Source organism: Empidonax traillii, unplaced genomic scaffold, assembly GCF_003031625.1.
Source record: "Empidonax traillii isolate 1590-97213 ecotype Southwest subspecies unplaced genomic scaffold, ASM303162v1 scaffold968:size590757, whole genome shotgun sequence".
Classification (NCBI taxonomy): domain Eukaryota; kingdom Metazoa; phylum Chordata; class Aves; order Passeriformes; family Tyrannidae; genus Empidonax; species Empidonax traillii.
The window spans coordinates 1-13,043 of NW_020956161.1; the positions used below are offsets into that span (position 1 = coordinate 1).

The following is a 13,043-nucleotide window of genomic DNA, read 5'->3' on the forward strand; positions in this document are numbered from 1 at the left end:
AAGTGTTATGATAATATGCAATGCTTAGTTTTATTAAATGGAATTTATAAAATTTATATGATAAAGCTTTAGCAAAATACTTTTGAAATCTTGCTTGTTTTTGCATGCTTAAACTGCTGAACACATTATAGAACTAGCAAATTGCACTTACAAAGCTACCTTCCAATTTTAATCTCTTCTGATGAAGGAAATTAAGGAAAGCAGCACATTTGGAAGTACATAGGGAAGGAGATGGCTCTAGTACCACAGATAACACACAGGAGGGAACAGTGCAGAGCTACGGTACAAGCACCTCTTGCAGTATTGGCGCTGTCTTCAGAGATATCTGGCATGCTGCTTTCTTTTTATCAGGGTTTGTATTTATTTAAGGCTACATATGTGTTAGAGATGCACTATCCCTTTTCTAAATAAGTAAACATTGATGTAATGATTAAACTTCTGTTGTTCTAGTTTTTTGTTCTTAATAGCAAACTTACCTGAGTATTTGAAAATGTACTAATGTGTTCTTTCTTGATTTTTGCAAATGCTGATGCAATAATTTTGAAAAAAATATGGAATTATTATAGAATAATTTGTGTTGAAAGGAACCTTAAAGATCCTCTAGTTCTAACCACCCAGCCATGGGCAGGGACACCTTCCACTGGACCAAGTTGCTCAAAGCCTCATCCAACCTGACCTTGCACACTTCCAGGGATGGGGCATCCACAGCTTCTCTGGGCAACCTGTTCCAGTGCCTCAGCACCCCCACAGTAAAGAATTTCTTCCTTATATCAGTTTGAAGCCATTACCCCTTGTCCTGTCTCTACATGCCCTTGTAAAAAGTCCCTCTCCAGCTCTCTTGTAGCCCCCTTTAGGTACTGGAAGGTGCTCTAAGATCTCCCCAGAACCTTCTCTTCTCTGGGCTGAATAAACACAACTCTCCCAGCCTGTCTTCATAGGACAAGTGCTCCAACCCTCTGATCATCTTCTTGTCTCTCCTCTGGACTTGCTCCAGCAGGTTGATGTCCTTCTCATCTAGGGCTCTTGGAGGCCCTGGAGCTTGGCTTACTCCAGGTGGGATCTCACGACAGCGAGGTAGAGAATTAACTTTTAGTTAATTAGGAGTACTCTGTGTGGGCTATCAGGAACAAAACTCAGTTTAACCCAATGAGAAAAGTTCAGTTCTTCAGTTTTACTTTATTACATTAGCTGCTTATTACTTGGAAAGAATGCTTATTGAACTCTGTTGCTGTCATCAAATCACACACTTTTTCTAAAGGAAAAACCTTCAGGATTCAAAGAGGCACAGTGTTTAGTTTATAAATAAACATCAAAGGTATGTTTTGTAATGATTGGAAGAAACACTAAACCTGTTAGATTCCAGATCTGTCTTAGAAAGGATCAATCTGCTGATGCAGTGCTCTGGTTTTTAGAAAAAAACATTCTATAGCATTTTGTGTTCAAGATATGCTATACACACAGTATTTTGAGTACTATGTATCAGCATGTATTAACAAGTGAAAATATGTTCATCAAATAGTGTGAAATGAGAAAAGGGATACTGCAAGTTATTACACTGATGTTTTGTTGTGCATGCTGCATCTTAAATATGGCAACACTAACATGTCTGTCATACCTGTGATATGTGCTCTTAACCACTGGGAAAACTTATGTTATGTTACATTCTGGAAATATCTACTTCCAACCTTGAAGAAGTTTTAACAATGTTTTAAAATATTGCAAGAGGAGAGTTCACTTGACTTTTTCTTATGTAGATTAATCTAGGCTTGATAAACGGTAGGTCATAGTAAAGGGCACCATGGCTGTTTTTCTGGTCTGAGTGCATTGCTTTGTTGTATGTTTTGATTGTAGTCTCGTCAATTTTTTCCATTCCTTGAAGATACTGATCTTCAATAAGGAGTGTTGGAAGATTAATTTTTTCCTTACCTTTCCTCCTGTTGGGCTCAGACTGTTTTCAGTTGAGAAGGGCTGTCTGGAACTTTCTCTAAAGACTTGTTTAAACCATTTAATGAGAGGTAGTGTGTATATATATATAGATGTTAAGCCTCCATGATTACTGCTTAGCATGTACAGTATCTTCAAAGGATAAAAGAGCACAGAGTGACTGAGAATGCTGTAAATAGCCCTTAGTCCTTTGTCACCTCTTCAGTTGCAGAGGCACAGTTGTTTGTATTTCTGGAGCCATTACAAACCATATGAGGAACTTGTCCAGTTCAAAAATAATCTTTTTTTTTTTTTTTCAACCATGCGGTTCAGTTTCTTCATGTAATTTTTTTCATGGTAATGCAAACAGCTTTGTCAGCACAGTGGGATGGCAGAGTGGGGCTGGGAGCGAGGAAGCAAGAGCACAGTGTGGAGTAGATTGACTGCTTGGTGATGTTACTTAAAGAAAATCTTAGGAAACCTCAGAGCAAGGAAGCTTCACAGTGACATCTGTCCTGTTTTCTAAGACATATTTGGGAGCTCTTTAGATAAGCACATTAGACTGTCTCATTAGTGTTTATTTACAGCTGTTTTTTGCATATATTAAACTTTGACATACATTTTCTGGAGTTTTTAAGTATAGGTTATAAATACATGATTTCAAAATTAACCTCAGAAATTATGTTCTCAGGTTTAGAGCAGGACCCTGTGTACTTAGACCATTTGCCTACCCTCAGGTCATTGGTAATCTGGAACTGTTTATTCAATAAAAATGCTTTTGAATGGCAGAACTCAGTCTGACTGATAAAATATAATTCTGTACTTTAATCTAGCACAGTGGCAGTTTAGAAAATACTGATTAGTTTCACTGGAAAAGAAGGCAATATCCAAACAGGTGATTTATTCAGAATGTAGTACTGATTTGGGACTTTGGTTTGTGTCCTTACTCCAATGGAAATCTTATAACTTTTCTAAAAGTTTCACAGTGGCAACAGGGAGGAGAGTTTTTGTGACCAACCCCAATGGAAATACATTTTAATAGAGTACTTGACAGTGAAAATCTAAAGTGTTCCAGAAACTTGATTTAAGTCTTCCTTAGTATTTTTTATAGCTAAGGCATAAATAAGACTAAAAGTCATTCTTGACTTAGATGTTGCACATGTTCAAGCCTTTTAAGACCTTGGATTTACTCATGGCATTGTCTGTCTTGCTCTAAATACTTTTTTCTAGCATAAAACTGTAAAAGTTGATTAATGATGTGTATATATATAGTAATTCTAGGAAACTATACATTTCTGTCAGCTAGGGCAAAACTGTGGGTTTTTTGGTTTTGTTTTCAACACAATATAGTGCATGAAAGCCTAATATGAAGCCCAAATGTATGCTATTTCTGGTTTGAGGCTTACACTTAGGGATTCTTACAAAAGATAACTGGCTTTTATGTTAGAAGCAAATAAAGACTTCAGACAGGCTACCTATTTTTCAGAATGAGCCTTAATTGATATCAGATGAGTCGTATTCCTCTTGTGATTTTAGCACTTACACGTTTCTGGAGTAGTGAAATCCTGTCTGAACAAACTGTGCATACATGTCTAAGTTCTTTCTCTTGTCTGTTCTTATTCAACTTTTTGAGGCTACTTCTTCCTAGTAGCTTTAAAATTTCATATAAAATGTATAAAAACTTCTCAGTTCAAACTTGGAATAGTTGTCTTGTTAATCCACTCCTGTTGTGGAGGAAGTGTCTCTGACTGCATGTGTGTGTGCGTGTGATGTGAACTGTGTTTGCTTCTGCACTGTTAAAAAGAAATTTTTTAATAGTGCTGGAAGTATATTTAATGAATTACAAATTGGCTGCTCTGGATTCCTCCTTATTGCAGATAATTTAATATTAGTGCTACTTTCTTAGTACTCACAACTGACCTTATTGAAACTTTTGCAGTGAGTTGCCACTTAAAGGCCAGTACTTGCTTTATTCTAGACATGGAACAGCAAATTTTTTCCATCCAATAATAACCTGAGCTATCTCTATCTTCATTACCTTGGCTAAACAGTGGCATTAAGGAATGGCACGGAAATAAAGTTCTAATGTGTTTACTGATGATAGCATGACCTTTTTGTCCAAAGCCTCAGTAATGTTTTAGATTATCTTAATGGACCTAGAAAATTCAAGCTCCTTATGTGAGCTCTCACATTGGCAGTCTGCAAACAGGAGGCTCACTGACTGATCTCCAGCACACCACACATGCTAAAGCATGTGCTGGCTCTTTACTTTTGTAAGCTTATAATAAAACTTAATCCATGCAAATATATAGTAGCTGCAGAAAGTGTTTCTGATGGTTTTGTATTCTTTTAGAAATTCAGTTGGCCAAGAATTTTGGAAGTAGGTCAGGGAATACTAGTGAGTTCCACAGCTTCATACAAGAGAGGTGGAGCAGAAGTTTCTTTGCTTTGAGAGAAATATAAATGTTAACTTTTTTCTAGTTAGGGGTGAGGAAAGGACATTAAAGATGGGAAAGGAGGATGATACACTAGAGTAACACTGTCCTTTCTCTTCATTATTTTGTCTGCATTCCAACAGCAGTATTTGTTTGTTTGTTTGTTTCCCCTTTTTATTCAACTCTTCCTAATGAATTTTTGTGTTCAGCACTCCCCTTTATGTGTGGGATACCTTATCTTGGAAGGAATGTAAGGTGACTATCCAAATTCTCCCAATTTGTTTGATGTACATACTAAAGAGGAATTTAATCTTCTGCTGTGTAATCCAAACCCTCACAGAATGCCTCGCACCTTAAAGAGAAAGGCAATGCATATTCCCTCATAGGAGCACAAGATCAACTGAACGGATTCTTGGTAGTTCTATCATCTTTGTCCAGTGTTCTGCTTGTAATAAAAAGCAAAATTCTGGAAGTTTTATTTATAACACTCTCCTCTTGCTCTCTCCCCACCTCTCCGCTTGCCCACTAAGCATTCTGAGAATCTAACAAGCAAAATCTAATTTACTTTGAGAATACAGAATCTTAATCGGAGACTAAAAGTAGTCTCTGTCAGTAAAGTAGCAAACTGTTATTCCTTTTCATTCCTTCATCCACTGCACTTTCTAGTTTGGAAGTGCAATCATCCAAATGTCTGCTTTGAGAAAGCCTTTTTCTTACATTAGTCTTGCTGCTACATGTATTGACTCATAAAGGGTCTTGGTTCTAGAGGATGTTATGGAAGACTGTTCACCATTATAAATGATCTTAAGATTTTGTGCTTTGAAAAAAGGTATAATTATTGTGTTTGTAAGATATACTTAAAAATGTTAGTGGGGTGTTACGGGATAATATAGAAAAGGGTAAATCCCCTTCTGTTTAGCAGAGTTGTCAATAAGCAGAGTGTATTTAAACCAACAAATATCTGTGTATAGAGTAATAAAGAGCATGTTTGCAGCTTCAGGAAATCGCATGCTTGCTTTGAATTAATAATTCTTACAGCAACTTCTATCATACCTCTTTTCTAAGAGGTGGAATAGAGGAGTTTCTCATTTACATTTGAGGCTCGTGGTTCTTCTATTGCCAAAGTTGCTGTGAACGTTTTAGTTTTAAAACATATGTTTCCTTTTCTCTTCTTTCAGTAGATAATGATGCACGTTTCATTCACACACTCTGACAGTTTATACTTTCCTAAAATTGTTAAATAAGGAGTATTATTTAGAAGATTAAATAGTTACAAATAAGGCATCAAATGTTAATGTTGTTTGTAGTAGAATGTTTTTAGTAGTAGAACTAAAACAGGATCTGAGAGTCATAAGCAGGATTTAGACTGGGAAATAATTGAGAGAATAATTAATTTATGTATTTGTTTTAAATATAGATCTAAAAAAGCAAAAAACTCAATAGATAAATCCACTGAGACTGATAATGGCTACGTGTCCCTTGATGGGAAAAAGACAGGTAAAGGCAGTGAAGAATGTGTGCAGACCCACGAGCGTCGCTGTGAAGTGATCAGGCCAGAAGAGACAGGGTGGAGCACTTCGACAGCGAGAGAGGTCTTCAGCAATCACAGCCATCACAAAGTAAGTGTGCTTGTTGCTTTCAGAGGGGGATTATTAATTCATCAAATGATGAAAGTGAGGAAGGTTCATCTCAAGGCAAAAATTTCACTTTGTTGCTCTGCAGGAGGTGCTTTCTCAGCAGCGATAGCAAGGTTCAGTTGTCTTATCAGTTCCAAGCATTTTACATTCTTCATGAAATTCATCCAATCAAGGATTTTTTTTTAAAAAAAGGAGTTTTAAACAGTTTTAAATTTCTTTGATAGAATGGATGAGATGTTGTCTATGTTGAGCTTGCTTTGTGAGGACGCCCACAATAAAGAGAAATTGGCACAGACTAGAATATCGTCCTCTGTTCTCTCCTTCTCATCTCTTCCTCTGAAGAAAATCAAAACATTTCAGTGCCAGTGCAAAACATAGTAGAGAAGACACCCCAGACTGTTCTGCCTGTCCCTATTTCTGTCTACAACTCAGCTGTCAAAAGGGGGAAATGTCCTGCCCCTGAAGCATCTCAGAAAATGGAGTTTGTCATGGAAGAGAGAATGATGTTTCAAGGAGAGGAAGGATTTGTCATATTCACAGAGAGCAGCTTTGCTATTTTTGTCCTTTTTGTGTTTCACTGATGACAGGAAGACTTTCTTAAGGAAACTTTACAGTGTCCTTTCTGGTGATCTCATAACAAATGAGAATATACAAAAAAGCTTTTCGCAGTTGATCCTTTTGCTGCCCTTTTTTCTTTCTGTTGCTGTAATGGCTACTTTAACTTTAGTTCAAAATCAGTTAAATGAAAAGTGAAATAAGTTAGTGATCTCAGCATGCAGTCTGTAGCACTTTATGCTTGGGAGAAGGGATAAATGTTAGTTTTGTACGCTGTGTGTTGATAACTCAGTATTAGACTGTCTGCCATCACAGTTTTGTTAGGGTGTTCTTGGTGTGGTTTTTTTGTGTTTCGTTTGGTTTTTTTTTTTACAATTTTTTCCCCAATGTAGATACATTGCCTCTAAGCCTTTCTTGGTAGGTTCAATTGAGACAAAATCAAATCTAAAATAAGAACGTTGGAATTTTTCCTGGGTATGATAAAAACTAGCACTTCATTTCAAAAATTTTGATTTTGATATTACAATTTCTGTTTCATGATGCTAATGGTGCCAGTTAATTTTGACACTTGAAAATACACCAGTATCTGGTTTAACTGAGCACAGATACTAAAGTTGTAGAAAGAAATTGGATTTCAATAGTTGAGAACAGGACTTACTGTATATAACTGTAAGTCTTACTGATACTGTGTTTCTTGCACTAGGATACTCACAGGACTGTGACAAATCTATCAGATGAAGTTTCCAGTGAGGAAGGGCCTGAAACTGGATATTCTTTACGTCGCAATGTGGAACGCACTTCTAGTGATTGTACACTTCGAAACAGGAAATCTCACCATTACAAGAAACATTATCCTCTGGAGGTATGTTCATTTCTATTGCTTCTTGTCTGTGAATTGTTAAAACTTCTCGACTTCTTAGCTAATAAGTATGTTTTCCTCAAACTTTTTTTTCTTCTCCTGTATTGGATTTTAGGAGTCAATTAGCTGGAAGTCATGTTGATGGGGGACAGAGATTTTTTTTGTTTTAGTTTAGTGACAGTGTTTTGAAATCAAGAGGTTTATCCTATTTTTCAGTTTGTTATAAGGAGCCTAAAATATGTTCTGTAGATCTTGCCTCAGGTTATGGCAACTCTGTTACTGTCTCTTGACACCAGTTATCTCCTCTAGAAATTTGCTTTGTTACAGAAACAGTAATAATTGGCAATATACAAATGTTCATCATGCTCTTGCTCCTGTTTCTCTCCGTTTAGGTTGTATTTTGGATTCTCTAGCTTTTTTGTGGAGAAGTCTAATTGACTCTGAGTTTTCATTCCCTCATATTTGTTGAAACAATCTAAAATATTGTCATGAAGTCTTAACATAATTGTTAATGCGTAAAGATACTGAAATTTTAAGAGACTTCATGACATCATGAAGAGGGGAGTTCATAGATTCCATATTAACAGAGTCCTTAATTGTAAGGACTCAGACATTGAAAGAGAAAGGGATATCCTATTGTGGTTTTGTTTATTTATTAAAAAACATTATGCTCTTTTTTGATATGCAACTTAACAGATGTACAGAACACTTTAAAGACTGTTTTACTGTTTTTTCATTAAGACTATGCCAAAAGAGTATAGAGAATAAAATCAGCTCTGACAAAAGTCCACTGCCAGGTGGGTTTGACAGGCAGAGCCTCATGAGTAGGCTCTCTACTTGATATAAGAAATGTCTCCTGGAAGGGTTCAGATATTGCTTTCTCTGATCACAACTGCAAAGCCTTGATGCTTTTCATAGGAGACTTCACTAGATGATCTTCTACTCTTTCATTTATTTCCCACAGACTTTGGTTGAAAAGATCCAGAAGGCTTATTGATTTGAGTGTTTCATGCCTTTTCCATGTGTGGTTTGGGATAATTGAACAGGTCAATACTTGGAACTGCTTGTTTCATGTTACAGAAGATGTTTCTTGACTGTATCCTTGTGCAGCTGCAGTGCTTGACAAGAGGAGGCAGAAAGAAACTATTACAGTTGATTTTTTTTTTTTTTCTTCTTCTCTTAACTCTATTTTCTCTTGCATAAAATGTTTCAGAGGAAGGAAAGGCTGTGTAGATACCTTCAGAAACTCTAGAAACAAAGTTCACTCCGTGTGCAGTTCTGGCAGTAGTTTCACCCCTGTTCCCCATTTACTGCTCTGACTGATGCCACGAAAGAGGAAGCCTTTCTTTGTTGTTACCAACTCGCCTCCCCCACATGATGACAAAGGAAATGAAACAATAGTTTTATAATCAGTGAAAGCTTTCTTTGTATTGAAAAAAAAAATTAATTAGTGAAGTCAGTGCATATACTCTCAATTCTGTCCCACATTTAAGAAAATGTTTATTTGTCAACTTAATTGTTGTTTGAGCAAGCTCTTGTTCACCTTCATGTTTACTTGTCAACTTAATTGTTGTTTGAGCAAGCTCTTTTTAATGTACTTACTTTATTAACTTCAAACCCTCAATGGTACCCAGGAGTGACTGCTTTCTATAAATATCTTAATTTTTAATTTTTAAGAAAAAAATAGTTCAGACTTTTTCTGCATTGATGCTATCCCTCACTTTGTAAAACAAGAAAGAGTTCAGACCAAATTTTTCTAAATATTTATTTACAAAATTGTTTACATAAAATACGTAGTTTTCAGAAAGATTGAAGAGCATTTCTTTAGATAGTAATGCATTATAAATCATAATAAGTTAGTATGTCTGTCAAAACATTGCTTAATTTTTTTTCAGTGTAAAAGGTTGTGTATGTTCTCAAGAGAAATTAGTAGAAAGAAATAAATTTTGTGTTAAGAGGGAATGGAAATTGCCAGAGGATAGTAATGTGTAGGCTGGTACTGCTTCTAATACTTTATCTCTGTGTTATAGGAAATGGATTCTACTTGTTATGGAAAGTAGTTAAAAACTCCACATTCTTGTCCTGAAGACAACAATAGGTTATTTCATGTGTATACATTGGAACATTTGAATGTCCCATACTTAATATTTTTGTTTATCTAACAGCTGGGTAAAATATGAGTTTAAAAAGGCGTACTTGTTTCTCAAGTGCAGGTTCTTTAAAATAATTAAAATTTTATATATGACTGTGCAGATTATTCATATAATTGGCATTAGCTATGTGTACCCTTTCCTCTATACCTGATGCATTTGTGTCTTCAAACAAGCTCTCTCTGTCTTTGAGAAAGTATGTAAGTAGTAACAAAGTGATTTTAGGAGACTTTGAGAGTCAATTCTTGAGGAGTTTGAGACATAGCTGGAGGCTTGATAGTTGCTGTTAAATTGTAAACTGATGAGTTCTAAAAATCTGTAAAGTTGTTCTTTCCTTTTAATAGTTAATATGATTTGATCCTTCTTTATGTGATCCCCTCCTCAACAAAGCAGGAGTCATGGACTGTTGTTTTTTTGTATAGTGTTTTAACATGTGCAACCTGTTAGGCACACCTTCAATAAACATCTAAATCTTTCTGGTGAGAAAGATAATGGATTGGAACATAAAAAAACCCCAGATAAACACAGGTTAACTAATTTGAACTTTATAGCTGTTCTACCATGAAACGATGTAGAATAAAAAAGCTGCATTAATTCCAATGCAAATTTCAATTTCAGGATACACCTAAATCTGGTACAAGCTGCAGTTCTCGGTGTTCAAGCTCCAGACAGGATTCTGAGAGTGCGAGGCCGGAGTCGGAAACCGAAGATGTGCTGTGGGAGGACCTGCTACACTGCGCAGAGTGTCACTCCTCCTGTACCAGTGAGACAGATGTGGAAAGCCCTCAAGTGAATCCATGTGTGAAGAAAGAATACAGAGATGACCCCTTTCATCAGGTTGGTATCTGCCAATTTTGATTTTTTTACACTACACAAAAGTACAGAATTTTCCATTTTATCACATGTCACAGGAGGCCTGGGAGAAAGAACCCTGTAACAGAAAGTAGCAAAGCCAAAGTGATTTGATAGAATTAAAACTATAGTTTTAACCCTGAGTAGGATTTCTCCTACTCAGTCATTAATTTGTCAAATGAAGAGGATATGACAATATGCAAAAATGGAATAGCTTATAGAATATTTGAGTGTTTGAATCTTAGTTCTAGTTCAGGGCAAGTACTGATTGACTGAAGTTTACTCTGATGAAGGGTTCTGTTTGGTGGGTTTGTTTTGTTTCTTTGAGTTTTTAATTTGTTTTTCTGCTTGCTTTTTGTTGCTTTGGTTTTGGATGGAGTCTTCTCCCCCTACACCTTTTTTTTTTTCTCTAGTGGAATTACTTTTTTGTAAGCACTTATCAGACATTTTTCTGTTTGCTTATGTATAAATGTATATGTATAAAAATCAAACAGAAAGATGACATACACAGTATCTAATGCTATATATATGAATATATATGATGTCACATATCATATATACCTAATTCTATTTACTTATAATTTTTTTTGCCTGAAATCTAATAATTTTTTTTCCCTTCTTTTCTGGTATTCTGTAGCAGCATATAGACAGTCATTTCTGAAAATTTTGCGGTTTTTTGGGCAGCACAGTTGTTACCTGTCTTAGGCTAATGTTGGACAGAATGCGTTATTAATACTTGATCATTAACAATCAATCAAGGTTTAGTCTTCATTTGATGAAAACTGTTCATGTGTGCTATTCAGTACCAGTCTTATTTGTAGTACATGTCTTATCTTTAATTACATTGCTAAGGTAAACCATTTAACAGGTCATGTATGTGGGTCATCAGAACTAAGGAATGTCATGCAAGGGATGATGTTAATGCTACTGAGGAAAAGAATTTCAAAAGACAGGTTCTTCACTCACAGCCAGAATTAAAAATGATGTATTTGTTGATTTTAGAAAGTTGGGCCCCTCAAAGCTGAGCCTTCTCCCCACCCCACCTACAACAGAAAAAATCCTACAAATCCAAAAGAGATATCAGTTTGGATTTCATGCAGTCTTTGCTTTTTTGATTTATTTTTAGTTCTTCTTGCCTGCATTGCACGAAACACTAAAGTGTAAGCCTTGCAGTAGTGAATTGAACTGCAGTATGTATACTGACTTGGATTTTCTGCAATTGAGGGTTTTTCAATTTGATTGCAGATTTTGAATTTTTGAGTTTCAGCTCCTGGTGTTGATACTCCCTCTAGAGGAAGACCCTGTGAATCTGTGGCTAAGAAAGTCCTGCAAAAAATGTTTGCACTGTTTAAATAATATAAATTTTTTTTTTTTTTTCATCCAGTGGAGGTAAAAAGGGAGATAATGAAGCACTTAGCAAAATACAAAGATTTCAGATAAATACTGATAAAGCAAGCAGTAAAATAAAGGTTTAGTTTTAATCAATGATAAGTTAAAATTAAAAAAATATTATCATACCCTTTTCCCAGCCAGCACGACCACTTTCGGTAGTGTGATGCACGTAGTGCCAGGAGACTAAAGTTGAGAGCAATTTTAATCACCTGAATGGGAGAGGAGTGAGACAGGGCTGAGGAAAGTCAAGAAATGGCCTCAGCAGAACTTGTCACCTCAACATTTTTCATATTCTTCAGTTTTTACTTGGCTCTGTCGTTAGAGAAAAAGGTCCCTCAGCTCTAAGTGCATTCAGTAGATTGGCCTGGGATTGCTTGGGTCTTGGAGCAGCGTGTATTGATTAGACACCTACCTCTCTGAGACCTCTGAGCCTTGCCAAATATAGTTTGCATATGGGGGGGTCTTTATCCCTAAAAAGGATTGTAAAGTACACAGATATCAACAAGAGCAAATAAAAAAAAAAAGTGATTTCCTTGGGGTCAACCTGAGAAGAATACTTTTCAGAATGTTAGGGGGGAAATAGTAATTTAAAAGTCCATTAAACATGGCAGAATTAAGGATAACTTATAAGTAGATCTTTGTTTTCATATTTCTCTCTTTTTTGATATGTTTGAATGAAAAAAATACCAAAAAAATCCTTAATCACATTAACTCATCCATTTCATTACTCACAGTAATAGAAAAAAGAATTTGGAGAAGGAAAGACCCCTGTATTCCCAGCTGTTTCTTGGAAAAGAACTAGATGATTTTGAGGGATAATGTTAATATACATTAGAAATAAATCCTGTACAGCAATATTTGTTAGACTAAAGTGTGTTTTTTTGTCTCTGTGTTGCTGACAAAGGCATATTGACATGACAATAGATTTTTCACTCTGATGGAATATATTCCTTATCTTTCCCAGAGTCATTTACCTTGGATCCACACTTTGAATCCAGGACTAGAAAAAATAAGTGCAATTGTATGGGAGGGTAATGACTGCAAGAAAGCAGATATGTCTGTGCTTGAAATCAGTGGTATGATAATGAACAGAGTGAGTATTCATTTTACTTTGTGCAAATATTGTGTTTAGAGGTCTAAGCACTACCAAAAATAAGCTTGTTTTATGGTTAGTGTTTTATATTTTTTGTTGTTGTTTTGGTTTGGGTGGTTGTGGTTTTTTCATTTGTTTGTTTGGGTT

General features: G+C 35.7%; 1 protein-coding gene across 1 annotated transcript in view; it reads left to right on the top strand.

The window, feature by feature from the left end:
* Positions 1 to 185: 185 nt before the first annotated feature.
* The window catches only part of PHTF2 (putative homeodomain transcription factor 2), a gene marked incomplete at its 5' end in the record, with an annotated part of 30,176 nt that continues 17,318 nt past the window's right edge, over positions 186 to 13,043 (top strand). The window contains 5 exons of the mRNA XM_027903477.1: positions 186 to 352; positions 5,776 to 5,977; positions 7,254 to 7,412; positions 10,178 to 10,396; positions 12,768 to 12,896. Coding sequence (XP_027759278.1) covers positions 186 to 352; positions 5,776 to 5,977; positions 7,254 to 7,412; positions 10,178 to 10,396; positions 12,768 to 12,896 — 876 coding nt within the window. The remainder of the gene's footprint in view (positions 353 to 5,775; positions 5,978 to 7,253; positions 7,413 to 10,177; positions 10,397 to 12,767; positions 12,897 to 13,043) is intronic.